At 40.4% G+C, this 26,528-nt stretch overlaps 1 protein-coding gene across 1 annotated transcript in view; it reads left to right on the top strand.

The window, feature by feature from the left end:
- Positions 1-26,528, top strand: part of MIPEP (mitochondrial intermediate peptidase) — a 216,772-nt gene that overhangs the window by 177,212 nt on the left and 13,032 nt on the right. The window contains exons 18-19 of the mRNA XM_004386578.1: positions 2,941-3,062; positions 6,449-6,522. Coding sequence (XP_004386635.1) covers positions 2,941-3,062; positions 6,449-6,522 — 196 coding nt within the window. The remainder of the gene's footprint in view (positions 1-2,940; positions 3,063-6,448; positions 6,523-26,528) is intronic.

Genomic DNA, 26,528 nt, shown 5'->3' with positions numbered 1-26,528 from the left:
GGTTAAAATGTTGCGGGGTTGTTAACCAATGTCATAAAACAGCATGTGTGTTACTGTTACATGAGAAACTATCTGTTCTGTAAGCCTTCACCTGAAGTGCAATAAAATATTAAAAAAAAAAAAAATTGAAATAGATACCCTTTTTTAAAATAAGGCAGAGTATAAGAACTTTGTATATGTTATAGATGAATTCCAAGGAATCTCCTTTTTTGGCTAAAAGTTTACTCTGTTATAGCGAAATTTGACCAATAGATGGTTCTGTTTGCTGTAATTTTAAATACCACTTGTATACAAATGGAGCCCTGGTGGTGCACTAGTTAAGAAATTGGCTGCTAAACAAAAGTTTGGCAGTTTGAATCCACCAGCAGCTCCTTGGAAACCGTATGGGGCATTTCTGCTCTGTCTTATAGGTTCACTTTGAGTGGGACTCAATGGCAACAGATTAGTTTTTTTGTTTTTTTTTTTTTGCATACAAATAGGGTGAAAAGCTTATCTCTACCTTCCCAAGCCCTCCAATACCACCTGAGGGCACTTGTTGGCAGAAACCATTAAGTGTCTACTTCTCTAGTGCTCTGCTTCTCCCAGCAAGTGTGAGGCCCCCAGGAGCTGTATGTCATGTTTTCATGGTCCTGCATGGCGAGAGCACCTGTGCCTAGAGTGAAGGAACATCTGGTATCAGGTTGGGTATAGGTTTGGTTGCTGTAACAGAGATCCTGATAACTGTGTGAGTGTAACTGTCCAGACCAGGTGCAGTGGCCTCATGGGGTCAGAGACCATGCTCCTTCTTCCTTGCTGGTCTACCATCCCTGGGGGCATACCTTCATAAATGGTTCAACATGGCTCACCATCGCCATATCCACATGCCAGCCAATCAAAAGGAAAAAAAAAGGAGGAAAGGAGAGGGACACACTCTTTCTTTCAATGACATAGTGCAGAAGTTGCCCACTATCATATTCTTTTCGTAATCATACCCTTTTTGAAGAAAGAAGAGAGTGGATATTGAAGATAATCCTTAATCTCTGCCTTGATGTCATCATGTTCTAAAGTAATTTGAGTGCTCCTGCACAACTTATTTTACAACTGTTCCATTCCCCAGTCCAGGCAAATTATTTGTCTTAAAGAGTTGGACACAATCAGAGAGTAACTTAGCACTACAGACTTCATCTTTAGAGTTATTGTGTAATGGTGGATAGAGGACTCAGAATTTGTTCTCAAATTGTCATACCAATGTGATAAAGGAACTGTATTTTCTTAGATGTTTGTTTCTTAATATGTTAAGTAGAATTCGCTTATGTAGTTCCTAGATTTGTAGCGAGAATTATACTTCATACTTTATTTTCTAGGGAATTATGTTTAATGTCAGATAAAGCATACATTAGAAGAAAGTGGATCATTACATGTCAGATTTGTTTGTTTCAGAGAAGTAAAAACTTGTAAGTCATAAATATGTCTTTTGAGGATAGTTTTTATAATCCCAGCTTTTGTTGCAGCAATGTTACAATGAATAAGCTTATGCTTTTATACTTGGACAACCCTCTTTTATTAACCAACTAATCACAATGTAGGTGTTTTCAACTTAAAGGCATAGAAAAAGAGCAGTATTTGTAGGGAAAAAATTTTCCAATGAAATAGTATTCTTGACAAACCCACCTGGTCTTTCTTGTAATAACTATCGTTGTCCTCAGGAAGAATGGATGTACTCATTGCCAGACTTAAAATGCCCTGTTCCAGTGCCGATGACTGGGCATTCCAAACTGGCTGGCATAGACAGGAAAAGTCCAGCCTGCTCCATTGTCAACATTGTCACCATCATCTCTGGGCTGTCCTCCCTTCATTTCTGTCAAGAAGTGAATCCCAGCAGCCATGAACTTGTACGGACAATCAAATGTCATCTTCTTCATTAGTATGACTAGGAAACCAGCTGAATGAGCTTAGAGAAGGCAGGGAGCCCTGCCAATTTCTTCACCCTTCCCACGGAGAGGCTGAGCCTCTTCTAAAAAAAGAAATGCATTCCCAGATCACCCGTCTTTATAAAGTTATGTTTTTCCATTCTGTTCTATTTTTCTTCTGTTCTGTGCCTTTTTGCTTTGTCATAAAATGTAATTATGGTAAAAACATGGAAGTTATTAGCGTTAGAAAAACGAGCGCGTATGAAAAGTGATTCATGCAGCAAATATTCATTGCAGAGTAAACTTTTTGAACTATCCAAATTATTAAAACATAAGTAAACTCGTGACTTTATCTTATCTAGATAAAAAAAAAAAAAACAGTTGCCGTCAGGTCAATTCCAACTCATAGTGACTCCATAGGACAGGGTAGAACTGCCCCATAGGGTTTCCAGTGAGCACCTGGTGAATTTGAACTGCCGACCTTTTGGTTAGCATTTGTAGCTCTTAACCACTACACCACCAGGGTTTCCGTTTGTCTAGATAGTCATGTGAAATAAAATGTAATCAGTGTAGGAGTCCTTGGGTGGTACAAATGGTTAACATACTCGGCCAATAACCAAACGATTCAAGTCCACCCAGAGGCACCCTGGAAGAAAGACCTGGCAATCTACTTCTGAAAAATCAGCCATTGACAACCCTATAGAGCACAGTTCTACCTTGACACACATGAGGTCACTGTGAGTTGGAATCAATTAGACAGCAACTATTTTGATTTTTATAAGCAGCATAAGAAATTAAACTCATTTAATGAAAAAGAGTAATCATATATTTGGAGCAAAACATATCTATAATGTGCTGAAGATTATATTTATATGAAGCAAAATTTTCTTAGAGTATAAAACATTAAACATATGGTAAGTGGCTTGTCTCTCTGGACGAAGTTAAATTATAACATTTGCAGATGCTGTGTGCTTCCGTTGTGTTCTCATACCTCATATTCTCACAGTACAGAGTGTCCATTGTTTCCTGTGCCTTGTTTTTATTTTGGCAGGCCTGGCAGCTGCGATTCAGCCACCTTGTGGGCTATGGTGCCAAATATTACTCTTACCTGATGTCCAGGGCAGTGGCTTCCATGGTTTGGAAAGAATGTTTTCTACAGAATCCTTTTAACAGGTAATAAGGGGGGAAGTGTTTATAAAATGTCCCGTTTTTTAACTACAGTAACCTCCCACCCCATTACATTAGAGGTCAGTCTTGTGAGAACTTTCCCCTGACCAAATGTGGGAGAAAATCAGAAGCTCTTGAGGCAGCGTCCGTCCAAAGCCAGGCCCTTTGCTCTCATGACCTTCCCGTGTGAACTTCCCTCCTGCTTCCTGGAACAGCGGTGACACCAGGCTTTAATCCTCACTCACACGAGTCCGCGTGCTTCTACTCCCTAGTGATCCCGGGGACCATTGGTAAACAAACAAACAAAAAAAACCCGTTGCCATCGAGTCGATTTCGACTCATAGTGACCCTACAGGACAGAGTAGAACTGCCCCATATGGTTTCCAAGGAGCAGCTGGCGGATTCAAACTGCAGACCTTTTTGTTAGCAGCTGTAGCTCTTAACCACTAAAGGGCCCAAGCCCTCTTGGCGGCTTTGTTGCTTTGCCGGTTCTCTATGCTCTTTGCATTTGCCCAGCCCCTTCCATTGTCAGTGTCTGAGGGCTGTCCGTGTTTCCTGTTACTTTTAATAGGCTTCCTTATTTTAGGTGCAGTCATCTGTCACTTCTGTGGAGCACCTTACTTCCTCTTCATTGCCAAACAGAGGACTTCCCACTGTTCTTAATTTAGGAGCAGCACCATTGGGAACTTTGTTATGTTCACGTGCAGCCTGGCCTGCCCCAGTTTCTTTCTGGAAATCAGTCCTCTGCCTGGTGTTTGGAGCACGGTGTCCCCTCCCAGATGTTTTATCTGGTCAACAGTGACAGAGCTGGGCTACTTACTGTTGCTCACATGGCTCACTTCTGGTGGCCACGCGCACATCGCCACCTAGATGACGCTTTTCAGTTGTTTTGCCTTCTAGGCTCTGTCCCTTGCAGCCTTGCTCAGAATTTCTAACACCAGCTGATTTACACAACAAAGTACAGCTTTTTCTGTAGATGGCTGCACTGCAGTCTTTGTATGAGGGCTCCCTGGTCCTCTCCCAGGAGCATGTTTCATTCGATTAGCCAGTGCACAGGGGCTTCATGAGGAGCCCTTAGTGAGTCTGTGATGCGTTCCAGGGAAGGCCAGTCTCAGATCTGGACACAGGATGCTCACTCCCCTCTCCAGGATGGAGGGGCATGGCGGAGGAGGGGGCCTAGGAGGGCCTGGGATAAAGGCCACCTGTAGTAGTCAGGCCTCCTTTGGGTGAAGAGTTAAAAAAGACCTCCCGTTGCTCCTGATGTGGCCACCTTCTGATCCTCCTAACAAGACTCCCTCCAAGAATAGGAACCAAAGGGATGTAGAGGTTTGCTCTCATGAATCCTTAGCAGGAACTTTCTTTGAAAGTAAACCACTAATTAGGGTTTGATCTCATAGTTGTTTAAAGTGTTCTACCTCCTCACCACACAAATAAACACATCTCCAAATCCCTCTCAGGCAGCCATGCAGCTTTAACATGGTTTAAAATCGATGTCCTCTTACATGTCAGAGTGTCCTGGAGTTCTCATATGGTGTGTTAGCTTGCCTTCACAGCAGCCTTGGCAGAGCGGGTATTTTTTATAAGAAGAAACTGAGGCTCAGAGAGGATGAGTAGTGTGTTCAAGGCTTCACAGTTAACCAGCTGGATGAGGACTACATCCAGGGCTGCTGGTTCCAGTGCAGGCTCCCTCTCGCCCTCCACACCCCGCAGCTTCTCACACAGTTCCCTAATTCAACATAGGTGTGAAGTTTCTCAGACATTAGTAACCACATTCAGTTCCAAACTCTTTTGAACTTGCATCTGATTTAATGTAACTGTTGAATATTTTATGGTTTGCTACTCATGTTATTTTGTCTTCTGCCCTTTGCAGACTGGGAGACATTTAGTCCGTATTTTGAAAGAACCTAAAGCCAAAGTTGACTACAATAAGTTGATTTCAAGGATTATAACTCCTTACTGGAGATTTCTATAAAATAGGCAGAATATTGCCTTGTTTAAAGAAACTACACTTTACTAGAAAACCACATGCCATTAAATAGACTTATTTGCAGACATTTATGTCTCCTTTAGATGTGCATCTTGCCTAGACATGCCATTGCCTTACTTTTATATACACATAATAATAAAGTAAGCTAGTACAAATGCTCACTGGTCTAGAAATTTTCCAACCTCTGTCAAAAGAGCCTTTTTGATCCCATTTCTGGAAAATGCCCAGGCTGGTAGCCTGCATCAGGAAGCCAGGCAGTGCAGCTCTGAGGCAGTTTAAGAACTGGGGGCCTAAAGAGGAGGCATTTAAATTGGGGGGAGCAGGTGCTCCATATCCTGGCAAGGACGGGATACCGAGCCCCCCAGACTGGGGGTCAGCCAAGGCCTGTCACCGACCCTGTGCCCTGAGAGGCACAGCCTCTGTCCATGTCTCCTGCTCCTGGGCATGCTCTGCCTGAGCACTCACTTCTGGACATGGGCTCAGCTAGCATGAGTTCAGTATGTCTCTGATGCTGTGATGCCATCAGAAATTCTGAGTAGAAACCATGTTCCCAAAATTACAGGACATCAGATGCTCAAGAAACACTGGAATGAAAATTACATCAAAATTTAATTTGCTTATGCTATCAGAGTATGTAGTCCTTTGCATTATAGAAATTGCCTTTTCCATAAAATATGAAATAGTAGCTTGTTGCCAGGTGCCATTAATTTGGAGAATTTCTATTTGTAAAAATTCTTCAAAACTACCCTCAGTTATTATTAAAGATAGTGTTCATTATAGAGTTCGGTGTCACAAATGTAAATATCTAGCTGATAAGGAGGATTGGAAAATGGAAATGAGTTGTGTGCTCTTTGCCTTGGCCACCAGGACACTCAGGAAGCACATTTTCATTCCATTAGCCATTTCCTCAGTCAGGGTTTCCTGGTGTCATTAACCCTCTCCTGCCAGCTCTTTTTCTTTCACCCTTATTTTAGAGCCATTTTTCTCTTCGTTAAATGTCATCTCATACTCTTTTTTGAAAGTAGAGCATGGCATGAATAATTTCAAATCCTACCTTAAACAAAATCCTAAGTTATGGAGAATAAGATTTAATCTTTTATCTATTTTATAATATATAAACTAAATAACACTTTCGACAAGGAGAAGTGCCATGCTACAAAACAGAAAGGCAGAAATAGTTAGCATTTTATGGTAAATATACCACACCTGGTTTTACTTATTGTAATTTAAAAATCGGAACCAGGTTTTTAGAAGCTAGAAAGTAATAAAGGGCAGAATTGTCTCGTGGTGGCAGCCTTTATGAATGTGATATCAGTGTGGCTTCACTTGAGAAACTCTGGACGAGTGTGCATGGTGGCTGAGGGGGCTGTGCGTGCAGGTGTCTAACGTCTCTCTGCTCCTCTAGGGCCATGGGTGAGCGCTACCGCTGGGAGATGCTGGCACATGGAGGCGGCAAAGAGCCCCTGCTCATGGTTCAAGGTAAAGCAACACAAGGGTGCTAACTTCTCTGTGATTTTTTTTTTTTAAGAGTTTTATGGGTTATGTGTTTTAGTATTAACAGTTTGAGTTATGTCTTTGCACCATTTGTAATGAAAAATGTTTCATATTTTCTCCATACATTTTGTTTTTTTTTTTTTTCCTTTTAAAGAGATGATACTTTAGCTGTGTATTTTGTTCTGAGCTTTTTGTCCCAAATCGTATTTAAAATTTTCTCATTTTGTCCCAAATTATATTTAAAATTTGTTTTATTTAAGTACAATTTAAGAAACAAATTAATTTTTACTTACTGTAATTTATTTAGATGCAAGGATAGAATTTCAGGGTTTAGCTTTCAAAATGTTGCAATTGGAAATTGTTAAAAATTGTGCAAATATCATAAATTCTCAGAAAATTTGCCTTCAGATTCTATAGGTCATAATGTATTTTTTTTAACCTAAAGAACTCTTCTTTCCTGCCTTCCTTCCTTCATTCCTTCTACCCTCTCTCCTTCGTTCTCTTCCTCCTTTCCTTACTCCCTCCCTCCCTTTCTTCCTTCCTCCTTTCCTTTTTTTTCCCTTTATTTCTTCTCCTGAAAGCTTAGCTATACATTTGCTAGGAATTCCAAAGTATCAAGTTGGATTTTTTACCTGTTGAAAAGTTAGAACCTAATTAAATCTTCCCTTTGAGGTGTTGCAAGGTACAGACAGCTCAGGTGAGTTGAGAACAGAAGAGATGTTCCAGGATTGCTTTGTTACATAGATTTTCTATTATGTATATTCTCTGTGGAGTCGTACTTGGCTTATCCTTTTTTTAGAAGATAATTTTATCGTGGTAAAATATTTGTAACAAAAAAATTTACCTTTTTAATTATAAAATTCAGTGACATTAATTACATTCACCATGTTGGGAAACCATCACCACTATTTCCAAAAGTTTATCATCACCCCAAACAGAAACTCAGTACCTCTTAAGCAATAATTCCTCTTTCTCTCTCCCCTCAGCCCCAGTAACCCTTGATAAACTTTTGTCTCTATACATTTGCCTGTTGTAGATACTTCATGTAAGTGGGATCATACAATATTTGTCCATTTGTGACTGACTTATTTCACTCAGTATGTTTTCAAGGTTCAGCCAGGTCGTATCATTTATCAGAACTTCACTTCTCTTGATGGCTGAGTAATATTCCATTGAATGGGTATACCACATTTTGTTTATCCATTCATGTGTTGATGGACGCTTTTGGTTGTTTCTGCCTTTTGGCTATTGTGAATAATGCTGCAGTGAACATTGGTGTGCACGTTTCTGTTTGAGTCTCTGTTTTCAAATCTTCAGGGAATATTCTTTTTTCACATTTGCCGAAGTCTTTACATCTCTGCCAGCAATGCACAAGGGATCCAGTTCCTCCACATCCTCACCAACACTCGTTATTTTCTATTTTCCTGATAATAGCCATCCTAGTGGGTATGATATGGTATCTCATTGTGGTCTTGGTATGCATTTCCCTGATGACTAATGACATTGCACATCTTTTCATGTGCTTATTGGCCATTTGTATATCTTCTTTGGAGAAATGTCTATTCAAGTCATTTTCCCCTTTTTAAATTGGGCTGTTTGTCTTTTGCCATTGAGTTGTAGTATTCCTTATATACTCTAGATATTAAACACTTATCAGGTATATGGTTCCCGAATAGTTTTCTCCCATTCTGTAGGTTGTCTCTTCACTTTCTAGAAAGTGAAGCTTTGTTGCGCAAAAGCTTTCAGTTTTAATGAAGTCTTATTTATCTACTTTTTGTCATATTGTTGTCATGCTTTTGGTGTCATATACATAAACCTTGTAAATAAACAAGGTTCTTTTTACTCCTGTGTTTTCTTCTAAGAGTTTTGTGGGTTTAATTCTTATATTTAGGTCCTTGATCCATTTTAAGTTCATTTTCCTGTATAGTGCCAGCTATGGACCCAACTTCATCCTTTTGCATGTGGAGATCTAGTTGTCACAGCACCATTTGTTAAGAGACTGTTCTTTCCCCATTGAATGGACTTATCACCTTGTTGAAAATTAATTGACCATAGATGTATGAGTTTATTTCTGGACTCTTAATTCTATTCCATTGATCTATATGTCTGTTGTTATACCAGTACCACACTGTTTTGGTTAATGTAGCTTTATGGTGTGTTTCGAAATTAGGAAGCATGAGTCCTCCTTCTTTGTTCTTCTTTTTCAAGATTGTTTTGGCTATTCAGGGTCCCTTGCAATTCCATATGAGTTTGAGAATCAGCTTTTCCATTTCTGTAAAAAATGCTGTTGGAATTTGGATAGGGATTGCATTAATCTATAGATTGCTTTGGGTAGTATTGACATCCTAACAATACTAAGTCTTCTAATCCATGAGCACAGATGTCTTTTCATTTACTTAGCTCCTTAATTTCTTTCAGCAACATTTTGTAGTTTTTGATATACAAATCTTTCATGTCCCTGGTTAAATTTATTCCTAGGTGTTTTTTAGATGCTTTTTAAATTGTTTTTTTTCCTAATTTCCTTTTCAGATAGTTCACTGCTAATCTGGAGAAACCCAGTTGATTTTTGTGTATTGACCTTGCACCCTGACACTTTGCTGACTACATGTAGTAGCTCTAGGAGCTTTCTTGTGGATTCTTTGGGACCAGCTTATCCTTTTTGAGACCAAGCTCCAAATCCCATCTGCACATAAATATCAGCTTACTTACCGGTCTATCAAAAGTTCAGATCCTTTTCATTGTTTATTTTTGGCCTGTGCTTCTGAGAATGTTGCAACAACCTCTCTAAAATTCTGTTCTTCGTATGAAACATTTTTGTGCTAAGAAACATAATATTTTTAGCATTAAAATTCACACACTCATGAGAGGAAAACAAGTCCATGGTTCAAACTAGACGTGATGAAGTATTACACTCCCAGTTAACACCAACAATAGGACGATTCTTCTTTTAAACTTTAATTTTTTGTTAAATGTTTTTCTGTCAGATCTCATTAATTCGCATGATTGGTTACATGTCAAAGAAGAATTGGGGACGTGCAAAGAGGGTATGTCTGTTGTCACTTTATAGGATTGGATTTACAAGACAAGACCAGTAGTGGCTTCTTATTGTCTTGTATGCAGCAACCTGCACCCTAAAACAGGAATGTCTCAGTAGATGACTCACAGCCTTAACATGAGGGGACCCCTAGGAGTAAGTGGTGAGGTTACTGAGATTTGTAACATAAAAGTATATATGCTCTAGTTGGTATTCTTCTTCTATGAAAATGTAATTTTTTATAGGCACTTCATATATTTTATTTAACTACTTACTAGATAAATATAAAGAATTATCATAAATAGCAAGAGGTGAAGAAATAGAATACCTATCTTCAAACTATGTACTTCCCTGACCAACTCACAACTTTATCAACCTCCTTACTTGTTGTTAGTTGCTGTAGAGTTGATTCCAACTCATGGCGACCCCAAGTGTGCAGAGTAGAACTGCTCCATAGGGTTTTCAAGGCTGTGACCTTTCGGAAGCAGATTGCCAGCCTTTTCTTCCAAGGTGCCACTAGGTAGGTTCAAACTGCCAACCATTAGGGTAATAGTTGAGCGTTTAACCATTCGCACCACCAGACTTGTTTTTACATTAACTCTAGGCCATTTCTTAGGGTCAGAGTACCTATACATTGTACTTATGTTCTTTGAATGATACATGTACAGAGTGGTCAAATACAGAATACTTTTGGTCTTTGAATAATAAATGCTACATAGGAGAACTTTTTTTCAGAATTAATTGTTCTTATGGGGACCTGGCTCTGCTTATTAGCTCTGAGTCCCTCAGTGTTTCCTAGCCTCCAAAGACAGATAAATCTCATTGTGGCCAAAACCACTCCAAAGGACATCCCAGAGAGCACAGAATCCCTCAACTTTCATTCCTTGCTGTTGTTTATTCTGCATCCACCAGCTAAAGGCTACTGCTGGACCCACCATGTGTCTGTGTTCTGTAACTCTGGGCTGCAGAGTATTTGTTCATTGGTTTTCTTAACTCTGCATAGAGTGGTCCCCAGAGGGAAAATCCAAGGTGCACCAGAGACTTTTCTTAAGAATCTATATTGTTTTCTTCTCAACACTGTAAACACTATCACATGGTAAAATAGAACTGGACTTGGCAGTTACTAGCTCTGCTGCTTGCTATCTGTAAGTTACTTGGGAAAACTAATTAAATCTCCCTGTTGTTGTTAGGTGCCATCAAGTCAATTTCTACTCATAGTGACCCTGTGTGACAGAGTAGAATGGTCTCATAGGGTTTTCTAGGCTATAATCTTTATGGGAGCAGATTACCAGGTCTTTATCCTGTGGAGATGCTGGGTGGGTTTGAACTGTTATCCTTTCAGTTAGCAACCAAGCACTTAAACCATTGTGCCACCAGGGCAACTTGTAGATAAAAAGATTTGCCTTCAAGACACTTCTTTCTCACCTGCTTCTCCTTAGCTCCTTTTCCCAGTGCATCTCAGAGTGTGTGTGTGTGTGTGTGTGTGTGTGTGTGTTATTACACAATAGATGCAGTAGAAAATCAGAATGTCTGTGATTGAAAATATGGCCTTTGTTGTTTCTAAACACATTCAAAACTGAAACACAGAAAGATATATGTTACAAGCACAATATTCAGTTACTTAATCTAACACTAACCACAATATGGCAATACCTGAGTGAAACCAGCTTTCTTAATTGCCAAGAACACTGGCACGAGGTTTTACTATCTTTGGATTGTATATAAAAACAAAACAAAAACCAAACCCACTACCATTGAGTCGATTCCGACTCATAGTGACACTATAGGACAGAGTAGAACTACCCCATAGAGCTTCTAAGGAATGGTTGGTGGATTCAAACTGCTGACCTTTTGGTTAGCAGCTGAGCTCTTAACCACTGCACCACCAGGGCTCCTTGAATTCTATATACTTTTTTAAAATTGGCATTGTCAAATACTCTGCTATTCATTCTATACCCCCACAGTATTTATTGGTTTATGTTAAGTCTTGTATTTCTGAGTATTTTGTTCAAAATAAACCATGATGATGTGGCATTTTCATTCATTTTACCATTTTATAAAATATATACTAGAATTTTTTTTAAACGTGCTTTGGTGAACATGATCCAAAGTTCAGTTTCTACTCCATCATTTCAGAAAATGTATGATCTTCTAGAAAGATAAATATGCAGTGAGGTTTGTGAATAGCAAGGAAGTAATATTTTATATCCACTGTAAAGCAGAATTGTTTCTTACTGCAAAAAAATAAAACAATGGAATTATTAGGGATAGAAATTATATTACTTCAGCAGTTTGTGAATGACAGATGAATTAGGCATACAAGTTGATGTATCTTCCTATGGAAACTGTGTTGTCTTTTTCATGTTGTGTGTTACCTAAAATTCTTGGGTAAATGGCCCTTGCTGAGTTTTTAAGCTCAGATTTTACTAGTCTTTCAAACAAAACTAAACGACTAATATATTGTAGAAGTGCCGTGTGCCAGGTGCTTTCTCCCCTGCTCCCTCGTTGAATTCCCTACAGCGTAGGTAATATTCTCCCCATTTTTATTGACTAGTCAGAGCACATCCTCTTTCCATGCTACCCATCTTCCAGGGCTATAGGAGCCACTGTCGGCTGAATTGGACCCAGAAACTTCAATAAGCAATACTGTTGCCTGTTGGTTAGCGCAGAATGGTGCCAAGGGTACCGACCTACCCTGTCAGGGCAGCTGTTACCATATTCTCATCCTGGGATCAACTGAGCCAAGGCCCAAGTGAGAGCTAACTGAGCTAAGCCTTGTGGGGCTTTGGGATGTCCCAGCCATACGCAGATCTTGTGGACTGAGCTGGCACCAACTGCTCTGTTTCAACTCCCACAACTTCCTCAGGTTATACTTACGGTTTGACTTGAAATAGTCTGACTTTTAGAATGTGGGAGATGTAAATGAGACTTGAGATCTGATAGGAGCTTTAATGACACCTCAAAAGTCCTTCTTTCCCCCTTTCTCTCTGTCTTTAATTGATATTGGTGGGGCCTACCTGGCTGGCACTAAACCAGAAAACCCACTGCCATCGAGTTGATGCCGACTCAGCAACCCGATAGGACAGAGTAGAACTGCCCCATAGGGTTTCCACATCTTCCCCGCTGAGCGGCTGATGGGTTCAAGCTGCCAACCTTTCGGTTAGCAGCTGAGCACTTGCAGTGACCGACAATAAAATCTTCCTTAATCTGTTTTCGTATGAGCCCTTTGAGATTTTTGCAGCAAAACTATCAGTGTTTAATCATTTTTAGCCAATGTAGTTCTGATAGAAGGATTCTCAGCACAGCTGAAGAAGCCTGATGCCCTGTTCAGTGTCGTGTTTCTGCCTCTGGTTACAGCATTCCTGCCGCTCTCACCCTGCAACCTTTGAGGCGTGCTAAGAATTGTGTGGGGGAAGGGAAAGGTTAGAGTCCAAAAATTTTAGCATTCCAAGAGGTTATTTGCAAGTCAAACAACTTTCTATGTTCCTTTACAGAAAGGAAACTCTTAGCTACATTTTTATGTCTCTTTGGCCAAAAGCAGTGTGCATGTAGAGATACAAAGTGATAAGTTGACAGGGCTCTAAAAAGGACCAAACATCAGATAAGACTAAAAGAATAGCAGATAAATGAGTCAGTTCTCAGCAGTGATACTTCCTTCAGCTTGTTTTCCACATTGCCAAACTGATTCATGGAACCAAATTCTAGAAGCCCGCAGGGCCTTACCTTAAGCTGATTAAAATTGTAATACCTTACATTTCTGCAGAGCTTTATAGTCTTCAAAACACATTGACTTTTGTCATAGTTATCCTATATCACTTCTTCTAACCTGTTGCATATTATTTTTGTTCAAGAAACAACCAGAGAATTATAGTTTGTACTTCAAAAGGTCACCCCATTATTTCAAGGAGAATTGATACAACGATCTATAAAGATTTCCTTTCTTTATAAACCTGCTTGGTCCTAGTAACAGCAAACACACTTAGCACCCAGATCTTGGTTTCTGATGCCATTCTCTGGTCAAAGGAAGCAGGGCTTCTTGGAGAAATGGCTGATTCCAGGACTGGGGCAGGAATATACAAGATAACCCTGGAGCATAAGAAAGTGTTCAGAAACACACACAATGATGGGAGCACATCAAAGGGAGTCAGGAGCCAACTGGAAGAGCTCCCAGTGGCCACAGCTGGAACAGTTAAGCAACCAGATAAATAGTGCCATATTGGATTATAACCCAAAGTATAAAACAAATATCCATGAGTCCATACTGATATACAGAAATGAGTGAACAGTCAAACAAACAAATCAATAAATAGGCAAATCTTCCGGGTGGAAGAATTCCAAAGAATTGATCTAGACACTTTCCCCTCAAGAAGGTGAAGCATAACTGCCCACTCCTTAGGTGTGATCTGTTCATAGTGACTTCCTCCCAAAGAGTACATTATGGAAATGGAGGGACAGAGTAACTGTACAATGGAGAAACTGACAAATACTACCTCAGCCAGGTGATCAGGGTTAGCGTCATCAGTGATAAGTCATGTTGATGGCATGTACCCTTGATGTGTTTGATGAGAATAGCACTTTACTTCTGTGGTCATCCTCCCAAAAAACCATAACTCCAGTGTAATCTTGAGAAAAACATCAGAAAAAGTAAAATTTAGGGACAGCCTACAAAAGTACTCCTCAAAACTGCCAAGGTCCTCCAAAACAAGGCAAGTCTCAGAAAGTGCCACAGCCACAGGGAACCTAAGGGGACGACTGAATGTAAAGTTGTGTTCTAGGTGGGATCCTGCGACAGAAAAAGGGCATTAGCTAAACAATGAGGACATCTGAACTAAGTATGGACTTTAGTTAATAATAAAACAAATGAAAAACAAACCCACTGCCATCGAATCGGCTCCGACTCATAGCAACCCTATAGGACAGAGGAGAAAACTGCTCCATCGGGTTTCCAAGGCTGTGATCCTTACAGAAGCAGACTGCCACATCTTTCTCCCGAAGAGGAGCTGGTGGGTTCAGACCAAGGGCCGTTCGGTTAGCAGTGGAGCACTTAACCACTGTGCCACCAGAGCTCCTTTAGTTAATAATACTGTGTAAGTATTGATCCGTTAGCTGTGACAAATGCATCATCGTAATGTAAGATGTTGATAATAGGGGAGACTCTGTGTAGAGTAGATGGGAACTCTCTGTACTCTTTTTGCAACTTTTCTGTAAATCTAAATCTATCCTAAAATAAAATCTTATTTAAAAAAAAAAAAAATCCTCCTTGCTAAGATTTTTGGTCATGATGCCACCACCCATGGTTCAGTTAGCACTATAACCCCATTTGCCACATTTCCCCTACTTCCTGTCAGCCTTTTCCGGTGGCCCTGCCCCTTCCTGGGGGAGGCAGGCAGAGGCATAACTGGAGGAGTGCTGTTGTGGCACACAGCGAGGCTGGAGAGATAAATGGGCCTCAGATCCTGTGGGACCTTGTCGATACTGTAAAAGATCATGAGAAACCAAGGTCTTACGGTTTGTTTGTTTTTTAAATAAATGTTTAATTTTAGGATAGTTTTAGATCAGTCAGAAGGATACTGCAAAACATAAATCTGACCGCTGAGGACAGATGGATTAGGAGGTGGCGTGGTGGGGTCAGGAGCCCTGGTGATGCAGTTGTTAAGCGCTTGGCTGCTAACCAAAAGGTCGGTGGTTGGAACTCACCAGCAACTCCAAGGGAGAAAGATGTGGTAGTCTGCCTCCGTAATGATTACAGCCTTGGAACCCCTCTGAGGCAGTTCTCCTCTGTCCTACAGGGTCGCTATGAGTCAGAATCAGCCGGACAGCGGTGGGTTGTTGTTTTGTTTGGTGGTAGGGTCGATTTGAATAGGCCTCTTGCGTTTATTGGCAGTAATCCTGGTGAAAGATGAGGGTGGCGGTGGTGAGGCGAGTGAGCAGTCTGGATGAAAAGGAGACCGTTACAAGAAATGTTTATGAAGCAAAATCAGCAGGTGTTAGAATTGATGTGTTGTGAAGGTGGCAGAGAACTATGTCACGGATAACTCCTAAATGTCCTGCTTTCGATGCTGGCTGGATGGTCCCATTATTTATGGCAACTGAGAGCCATAGGAGACCCATTGATCACAGCCGAGGGAGACAGTGGCAGAATGGACTAGAAAGAATATGCTGCAAACACAGGAGCGAGAACCAGCCGTTTGCCCTAAAACAATTCAGCCACCTTGTAGAATTGAGCACAAGAAGCCCCCAAGCCAGGGGACTCAGTGACTGAATTCCTGAAGGGACTTTGTACTGAATTGGCTATAGGAAGCCCTTCTTCTGCCCCAAATATTCTGATGGTGGGAAACTCACCTTTTCACAAAGCAAATTCATTTTAATTTTAGACAGCTGACAGGATGACATGTTTATTCATGTTGACCCAAAATATTTAGGCAATTTTGAAAATCTGATGTCTTGTTGACACAATTAGGTAACGAGCATTGTTGCTTTTATCTGTTATAATAACCTGATTACTAACCTAAGAGACTAAATGTGCTTAGTACGCGGCTTTACTGTCAGGTGTCATTTGTACAATACAAACACGACAGCAGTCAAGTTGCAGTAAGTCCTCTCTGTCAGCAAAAGTACAGCTGATATTTAAAGTAAGAAAACTAAATAAACAGTCATTATTCAACAGTAGTGTGATGGATTGTCGCTATTGTCAAAATAGATACAGAGTAGCTTGAACAGAAAAGGGATTTCATGTTGTTTCATAACCCTGAAGATCAGCAGTAGATGTGACTTTGAGTTCTAAAGCAGGCATTACCATGTGATGGGGCTGTCTAGTTTATCCCTGAGCGCCACTGTGGTGTGGCGGAGCCGGCCGGCCCAGCCCCATGTGAGAGCAGTAGGGGCACACTGGCTCTGAACAGCCGTTCCTGAGGTGTGCAGTTTTTAGAACATGTCTCTTTGCTCCTTATTTTTTTTAATTAAGTGGGATTTTAAAGAGAGAGGGAAGCATTAGCACGTGGCAGGTTCTGCCTGCCTTAGCCAACATTCGTGCCCTGGGGATGTGGAGACTTAGTGGAAATAAATGCCCTAACGTGCTAAAGAACACGTGCCTGGCCTTAGGAGAGCCGCCCCAGAGGGTTAAGTGACCCATGGAGAGACCCCTCACATACAGATGTATGTAACATTCAAAGATGACACTGTTGAAACTTGTAGCGTGCCACACAAAGCTACACTGTTGGAAATAAATCTTTAGATGGATTTCATTGGGTTGCTCAAAAGTTTATTAAATGCAGATGATCTTCATTTCCCCCTTGGAGTCGGAGAGGCCTTCTCTCACTCACCTCCCCCTCATTCTGCTTTTTTCTCATAGCACATATTTATTTCCTGACGTAATTATTTGTTGTTTCTGTTTTGTTTTGCTGTCAAATCAATTCCAACTCATGGCAACCTCATGTTACAGAGTAGAACTGCCCTATAGGATTTTCTTGGCTGTTAGCTCAATGAAAGCAGATTTGGCGGGCCTTTCTTCAATGGTACCACTGGGTGGGTTTGAACCAGTATTTCATTTATTGGTTTGTGGTCTGTGTCCCCCAAATAAAATGTAAGCTCTATGAAGGGAGGGAGACCGACTGTTAGGCTCACTGCTCTATTCCCAGCATGTGGAATAGGGCTTAACACATAGGCTTTCAATAAATATTTGTTAAATGAAGGAGTTTAATTAAATGATTATCAAAATATACTTAAAAGGTCAAATGTTTCTTGTTGTGAAACAGGTTTTTATTTGCTTCATTCTGAAAATCTCTGGATCACAAATATTTCCAAGTATTTCGTAAGCCCAAATTTTTTTGTGAATGTACAATTCCTTCATAATGTAAAAATATATATATATATATAGTAAGGGTTTTCTGTCCTGCCCTTGTTCACTGTCTCGCATTTTCTTGATCTCATGTTACTGTGTCTGCCTAGTTGTCTGGGTGTCAGGTTTTTGCCGTAGCTCCGCATGCCCCCGGCGTGTCTTCCTCCTGCTTACCACATCCCACCTCCGATCCTTGTTGTCTTATTGCCGGCTTCATGGGCCTCAGTCTCTTTTCTGATCAAGGAGCCTCACTTAGCAGATGGGAGGAAGCTATAGCCCTTAAGTGAATGCCATCCATTTGACTTGTGGAGATAGTTCATAGTCTTTCTTTGTAGAGTGTTTCTGATAAGCCCCGCATACATTTATTGCACTATTCTACAAAGTATAGTAAAATAGATTCTTCTATTTTGCAATTCTTATAGTGTAAGACTACCAGGTCAGTCTGGCAAATTAATAGCAGCATTCAAGTGGAAAATGCTTTCATTTTACTGTAGGATATCATAGATAACTCCTGCAAATTGATTTAAAAGGAGCTAGATGATCTGACTGTTAATGTGCTTTGTTATATAAGGTAAGTCAGCTGTTGGGGCTTAACGATAGCAGGGCCAACTCTAGACTCTTGGCCTTCCACACCTCCTTTTGATGTGTCCCCCCCACCTCCCACCTCACCCCCCCTCCCATACTGTGTGTGTTAGCTTCCCAGGACTGCTTGCTTCCAGCCCCACTGCCTTTGTAGCCTAAGCTTGAACAGCTGCCCAGAGTGCTGTCGTTCATTCCAACTTACAGTTTTAATGTCCTCAGGTTGGTGACCAGTAAATGATCTAATACAATGAAAAAATGGTGTTAGTTATTGGTGATGTTGATTTACTTAGCTCAGCAAACATTTATTGAATACTAAATAAGAATAAAGGCGCCTTCGTGGTGCAGTGGTTAAGCACTTGGCTGCTAACCGAAAGGTTGGTGATTCGAGACCACCCAGCAGCTCTGCAGGAGAGAAGACCTGGGGATTTGCTTCCATGAATATTACAGACTAGGAAACCCTATGGGGTCCCTGTGAGTCGAAATCAACTCAAGGAACCTAACCACAATAAATAAGGATAATGCACGGACCCTGCATTATGCAGGCCAGAGTGTTGTCTATGTGAGGGGCCTTGCATCCTTGTGAGCATTAGAGAGAGGAGCCGGCTCTGGGAGGTGGAACTGCAAACAGGTGCCTGCTTTGGGCTCTGCAGTCCTGCACCAGGCCACAGGGCTTGGTGACGGAGGGCTGGCTGGAACTCAGTCCCTCCTTACCCCCTTAGCCAGCTAGCTTATACTCAGCACTAGTTGGACAGCCAGAGGAGGCAGCCCTGGGGGTGAGCACTGGGGGGAGGTGCTATGCTGCAGAAACAGAGGAAAAAGACCGAATGCCTGGCCTCAGCAAGGCTCTCAACACACCTTGCGTATCTGATGGAGTCCGATTTTACAGTCTGCAGCCTACTCTCACGAGATGCCATTCCCAAGAGGCATCCAGTCTACTCCTGCAGTCAGATAGCGTTCCATAAAAATCAGAGGCACCCACCCTTTGAATAGCCACTTAAGTGTACTTTGCTTATAAATAGAAAGAAAAAGGTCCAAAACTGGAACTAAATAGATGATAGGATTTGAGATGCAGAGAACTCAAGCCAAAATACAAGGTCAGTATTCAGAGATACAGATAAACAAAAGGGATAATGTGTAGGTGTTATCAGTGAAATGCCCTCATGGAAAAGTGTCTGTTTTTTGATTTTCTAATTAAATTGGCTTTGTAACACCAGGAATAAGTAATTCGTGTGTGTTATGGTAACACAGGAGGCCGATAATTGCCTAGGATCATGCTAGAAACTTATAGGCATTTTGGGTAATTTTGACAATGTAGGGTAATAGAAACCACATGGCATGTTGATCCGTTTACATCAATAAAAGGAAATTGCCTTTACCAGGGAATGATAAATCCTTTTCATCTGCTGAACTTAACCCAGCCTCTAGTATTGGGTTTTTTTTCTTTTTTTCCTATTTGATTCAACCAACCTAATTTTTGCTAACCAGTAGACTCTGGGCACTTTAAACAGGCAAAATTTAGCTCTTAACCTGTAAGCCCTCTATCACCCTGCACCAAATTCTGTCTGTTTTAGGTCATTTCAGTACAAAACCTCAGATTCTGCCAACTGGGCAAATGCATATTGGTTGTAAAACAACTGGATAGAAGGGATAGGTAGAGGGCCCCGCTAGACAAAACGGCTGTTAGCTACCTGCTCCCACTTAGCTTCTCTCTGGGTCAGAGCCAGCACCTCTTACTAAACCCTGTACATCCGTCAGGGAGTCCCCCACCTCAGGAGTTCCTGCAAAATGATTTCTGAGAACACTTATACACAGCACCTCAGAAGGAGGTTCATTGTGAAGAAAGGGTCGAGGGATTGTGACATACGGATGTGTCCTGGATGCTTTCGTGGACAGTATCTTCAATACCTGTAACACTGTGCTGGGAGGTGGTGATCATCCCCATTTCACATATATGGAAGTCAAGGCCCAGAGAAGTTAAGTAACTTTGCCAATATTGCAAAGCTATTAAATAGCATAGTCTAAATTCAACTCAAGTCTGTCTCCCTTCAAAACCCTGAGGCACCCACTTCATCTGCTGACTCCCAGGACTCTACATCTTGACCCCTCTTTGAACTGAAGACCATTAATTACTATCCTCTTGTTAAACTTTTTTGGTCACTGGGTACCTTTGATGGGTAGCACTCATTTTGATAGTATTTTCTGAAAAATAGTATAACCGTTAACTGTGGTTTCCTACTTGCTGTGTGAAGGTAATGTAGCCTTCTTTTGTTTATGTCACCATTTAAGATAATGTCTCTGGAGTTTGACTTTATTTGAAGTCTGAGAACTACCCCCCCCCCCAGGTAAATATCTTGTTAATAGTCTTACTCCAAGAAATATACCATTGATTCCATTTTTAGACTAAAAGCAATTTACATAATATTTTCTCATCTTCTTTTGACTGATTAATGAAAGCATCTTCTTTAAAGATGGTTACTTACAGATGGTATTCCTCACATGTGGCTACCAATGTGTGCTGTTGGCAATGAGTTAAAAACAGATGTTATTCCTACAAAGCTCTTGATCTAGCTTCTAAGCTTTTCTGTGACCCCCTGGAGCATCGAGCTTCAAGGGCTGAGGAAATTTGGAGCCAGGAGCACCTCAGGCAGGACTGATATTGGGGATACACTGATGAGTTACATTTAGAAGGCACACAAGTGACTGTAAAATAAAAATAATAGTGTAGAGCAGATTTTGGTTGAGGAATTGAGACTGGCGCTTGCTAACCAACTCTTGTTTGATATGTTGCCGTGGAGCGTAGAGACAAGGAAATTTCTCTTGGTTTAACTGGGTCATTTCCTGAAAGAGTGTTTACAAGATACCTTCTGGTGTTTATTTGGGTCTTTCCAACTATCTCCATAATAAACTTTTTCCTTTTGACTATGATACAACATTATTAATAATGAAACAAGATCAAGGAATTATCGTACCTAAACCTAATTTCTTTTTTACTTGATAGTTCATTTTTACCTTAAAGGTTTTTTTTTTTTTAATGGAATAATCCCTCTTTAATCTCAAAGTTTTCACATCTCAAGATTCTGAATAACATTATCAAGTTCCTTTTCTTGATAAATTAGGTTATGTCAGGTAAGACATGTTTTTGAATCTCTTTCCTCACAGTACTAAATGTCTATTTAGTTTGACTAAGCTGTAGGGCCAGAAGTAAGGCTCAACTCCACTCTCTCAAGCAGTTTAAACAAAGCAAAACTTTAAAAATCTCTTGAAATCTTAAATCACACACTCAAAATAATTGGAATTTCAACAGTACACTCATTTTCGTCTTCCTTTCAACGCACATGCATTTCACTTTAGGATAGGGATTTTACGCAAATGCTGCAGTTAGGAAGACTAGTTTCTACTGCTTTTACATTTCTCTAGTTGAATAACAGTAGTAGTAATAATAATAATAATGAGAACAATGACAACAGCTACCGCACAAAAACATTTGTTCAGTGTTTTCAACGTGTCAGGTACCGTACTAAGCACATATTCTCATTTAATTCTCTAACTAGTCCAAGGAGTGGTGAAGTCATTTACTTGCTCAAGGTTGCACAGTAGCAAGGGGTAGAACTAGGATTCGAATTCAGGCACTCTGACTCATCTTGGATCGGCTGGTAATTCCTTAAGCTTCTTTTTCAGGTTATACCAGGAAGCTTTTGCTTTGGAAATGGTTGCGTGTGTATTCCACTCTATTTTTCCCCTTGCTGTACTATAATTCTTGGCAACTGAGTTGCCTTGTCATGAATACTGGTGCTCAAAGAAGATGTAGTGTTCTCAGAGTAAGATATTGTGGGGGCCAATCTGTAGGTGGCATAGTAAAATGGTTTTATAGCAAGTAAGATGTGTTGACTGAGAATGCATGAACGAATGTAGGCTCAGCAGGTTTAGGTTCTTTGCGACACACTCACTGGCAAAAACCTTAACCTTCTTGCACAGCAAAACAAGAATAAATGAGAAAAGCATGTCATGGAATTAGAGTTAGAATTTAGTGGCTCTAGCATTACAACATAGTTTCAATAACAGAGGTAAATGGCAACCTGGAATAATAGCCAAGTAAATAAAATCCTTAATCTTTGGCTTGTTTAGATATTTACTCAATTCAGCCTCTGAAATAGCTGAGAGCTTTTTGGAAGAAAGACATGGGAGGGAGCACCTGCGTTCTCAGGGCTAAGACCTCCTTTTGTAAATGCACTGACTTTTTTAAGAGGGTGTGTTGTGTGTTTAATGTGTGGGTGTGTTTGTTGAAGGAAGACATTGAGCTTCAAAAGGCAAAATGTTTTGTAACCAAGAAATGTAATTGTAAATGGGAACTATTAAATCTGACAATGAAATTAAAACAAACCAATATGTAAACAGAGCACATATGTGGGGATCAGTGTGCTGGATCAGCTCTCCAGCAGGAAGTCTAGAGCCTCCATGTGGGTGCAGTCAGTACATCCGTGAAGATAAACCAACATCTGAACAGCCACGGACGGATATGCCCCAGCCTAGGGAGCCACTGAGTTTTTTAAGTTCAAAGGAGGAGAAGAATTTCACTTTCTGGCTGATATTCTGGTTTTCCCAGGAACTGATTGCAGATAGTGGGAATCCACCTTTAGAAGGAGGTGTGGGTAACTGCAGCCTTGTAGCAGAGAAAAACTTCAAAGTCAGGGGTAAGCTGTACATTTGCCCTAGGCTTGGGAGAGACAGACCTGGAATGAGCGTTCTCATCTCATAAAATCCGCTGGAGAGTTCTCAAACTGCCAGGCCAGCCTTTGTAGCTGCAGTTCTCAATCAGTCTGAGCTGAGTTTGGCACATGTAATTATTTCAGCGTAAAAAATTACCATTAACAACAATTCGGGGTGGTGGTTGCACAGCATGATTAATGTAATTGATATCACTAAATTGTAGATGTGAAAAATGTCGAATTGGTAAGTGTGTGTGTGTATCTCTTCACAACAATAAAAATAGCCATTAAATATTATAGTGGGTTTTTAGAATTGGTCGTGTTGTTGCAAATACTCAGAAACTCCTTTTACTCTTCCCAAATTTCTGTATAGAAAATCCGCTTTTCAGTATACCTAGATGACTACCGGTAATGGAGGACAGGAATCGCATAGACAGCTAAACATCTCGAGAATCAGAGGCTTTATTCTAACTAGCTTCCATCTCTTCTTGACACACCTCTTATCACAGCAGCTAACAGGTAGAAATATGGATTTATTTTAGTTACATCTTTTGTTTGTTTCCTGCGTTAGATAAATAACTATCTGATAAGATGCAGAAGGCAAAGAGTAGAAAAAAGTAAAGTATGTGATCATTCATTAACTGGATACTTAGCCTGTGATGGTGAGTTTTATGATAAAACCTCAACTGTTTAATCACAGCTCAATGTTTTGGAGTTCAAATAGTGCAAAAATAATGAGCAACCTCATCTTTCAACTCTTTTTTTTTAATTTTATTGTTGTATTTTAAGTGAAAGTTTACAAATCAAATTAGTCTCTCATACACAAATTTATATATACATTGTTATGTGGCCCTAACTGCTCTCCCTATAGTATGACAACACCTTCCTCCTTTCCACCCCTCATTTCTCGTGTCCGTTCAACTAGCTCCTAACCCTCTCCGCCTTATCTCACCTCCAGACAGGAGCTGCCCATTTACTTGAGCTAAGAAGCACACTGTTCACAAGTATCACTTTATGTCCCATAGTCCAGTCTAATCTTTGTCTGAAGAGTTGTCCTCAGGAATGGTTTTAGTTCTGGGTTGACAGAGAGTCCGGGGGCCATGCTTTCTGGGGTTCATCCAGTCTCAGTCAGACCATTAAGTCTAGTGTCTTTACTAGAATTTGAGTGCTGTACCCCACTTTTCTCCTGCTTCAACAGGGACTGTCTGTTGTATTCCCTGTCAAGGCAGTCACTGGTGATAGCCAGGTACCGTCTAGTTCTTCTGGTCTCAGACTGATGCAGTCTCTGGTTTATGTGGCCCTTTCTGTCTCTTGTGCTAATACTTTCCTTGTGTCTTTGGTGTTCTTCATTATCCTTTACTCCAGGTGGGTTGGGATGAATTGATGCATCTTAGATGGCTGCTCGCTAGCTTTTAAGACGCCAGACACCACTCACCAAAGTGGGATGCAGAACATTTTCTTAATAAACTTTGTCATACCACTTGACCTAGATGTCCCCTGAAAGCATGGTCCCCAGACCCCTGCCCCTGCTACTCTGTCCCTCAAAGTGTTTGGTTGTATTCAGGAAACTTCTTTGGTTTAGTCAGGTTGTGCTGACTTCCCCTTCACCTAAGATAATTCGTTTCTACTATCTAGTTAGTGAATACCCCCCTCCCTCCCTCCCCACCCTCATAACCATCAAAGAATGTTGTCTTCTGTGTTGAAACCTTTTATTGAGTTCTTATAATAGTGGTCTTATATGATATTTGTCCTTTTGTGACTGACTAAATTCACTCAGCGTAATGCCTTCCAAATTCCTCCGTGTTATGTTTCACGGTTTCATCGTTGTTCTTTATCGTTGCATAGTATTCCATTGTGTGAATATACCGTAATTTGTTTATCCATATGTCTGTTGATGGGCACCTAGGTTGTTTCAATCTTTTTTTGCTATTGTGAGCAGTGCTGCAGTGAACGTGGATGGGCATATATCTATTCGTGTGACTGCTCTTATTTCTCTAGAATATATTCCAAGTAGCGGGATATCTGGATCGTATGGTACTTCTATTTCTAGCTTTTTAAGGAAGCGCCAAATCGATTTCCAAAGTGGTTGTATCATTTTACATTCCCACCAACAGTGTATTAGTGTTCCAGTCTCTCCACAGCCTCTCCAGCATTTATTATTTTGTGTTTTTTGGATTAATGCTAGCCTTGTTGGGGTGAGATGGTATCTCGTTGTAGTTTTGGTTTGCATTTCTCTAACGGCTGATAATCATGAGCATTTCCTCATGTGTCTGTTAGCCACCTGAATGTCTTCTTTGGCAAAGTGCCTGTTCATATCCTTTGCCCATTTTTTAATTGGGTTATTTGTCTTTTTGTTGTTTAGGTTTTGCAGTATCTTATGGATTTTAGAGATTAGACACTGATCGGATTTGTCGTAGCCAAAAATTTTTTTCCCAGTCTGTAGGTTGTCTTTTTACTCTTCTGATAAAGTGTTTTGATGAGCATAAGTGTTTGATTTTTAGGAGGTCCCATTTATCTAGTTTCTCTTCTGCTGTTTGTGCATTCTTACTTACGTTTCATATTCTGTTTATGCCATGTATTAGGGCTCCTAGCATTGTACCCATTTTTTTCTTCCATGATCTTTATCATTATCAATCTTATATTTAGGGCTTTGATCCATTTTGAGTTAGTTTTTGTACATGGTGTGAGGTATGGGTCTTGTTTCAGTTTTTTGCAGATGGATATCCAGTTATGCCAGCACCATCTGTTAAAGAGACTGTCTTTTCCCCAGTTAATGGACTTTGGGCCTTTGTCAAATATTTGCTGGTCAGAGGTGTATGAATTTATGTCTAGATACTCAATTCTGTTCCATTAGTCTATGTATCTGTTGTTGTACCAGTACTAGGCTGTTTTGACTACCATGGCAGTATAATAGATTCTAAAATTAGGTAGTGTGAGGCCTCCCACTTTGTTCTCCTTCTTGAGTATAGCTTTACTTACCTGGGGCCTCTTCCCTTTCCATATGAAGTTGGTGATTTGTTTCTCCATCTCCTTAAAAAATGCTGTTGGAATTTGGATTGGGATTGCATTTTATCTGTACATCGCTTTGGACAGAAGTGACATTTTCACAATGTTGAGTCTTCCTGTCCATGTTCAAGGTATGTTTTTCCAGTTATGCAGGTCTCTTTTGGTTTCTTGCAGTAGTGTTTTGTAGTTTTCATTGTGTAGGTCTTTTACGTCTCTGGTTAGATTTATTCCTAAGTATTTTATCTTCTTGGGGGCTATTGTAAGTGGTATTGATTTGGTGATTTCCTCTTTGAATTCTCTTTGTTAGTGTAGAGGAATCCAACTGATTTTTGTATGTTTGTCTTGTATCCTGATACTTTGCTGAAATCTTCTATTAGTTTCAGTAGTTTTCTTGTGTATTCTTTGGGGTTTTCTGTGTATAAGATCATGTCATCTGCAAATAGAGATACTTGGACTTCTTCCCTGCCAATTTGGATGCCCTTTATTTCTTTTTCTAGCCTAATTGCTCTGCTGTGACCTCTAGCACATTGTTGAATAGGAGTGGTGATAAAGGGCATCCTTGTCTGGTTACTGTTCTCAAGGGGAATGCTTTCAAACTCTCTCCATTTAGGATGATGTTGGCTGTTGGCTTTGTATAAATGCCCTTAATTATACTGAGGAATTTCTCTTCTATTCCTATTTTTATCATGAATGTGTATTGGACTCTGTCAAATGCCTTTTCTGCATCAATTGATAAGATCATGTGGTTCTTTTGTTTTATTAATGTGATAGATTACATTGATTGTTTTTCTAACGATGAATCATCCCTGCATACCTGGTATAAATC

This window comes from Trichechus manatus, unplaced genomic scaffold (genome assembly GCF_000243295.1).
Source record: "Trichechus manatus latirostris isolate Lorelei unplaced genomic scaffold, TriManLat1.0 scaffold00168, whole genome shotgun sequence".
NCBI classification, from domain to species: domain Eukaryota; kingdom Metazoa; phylum Chordata; class Mammalia; order Sirenia; family Trichechidae; genus Trichechus; species Trichechus manatus.
This window is presented reverse-complemented; position numbering and strand designations above follow the sequence as displayed.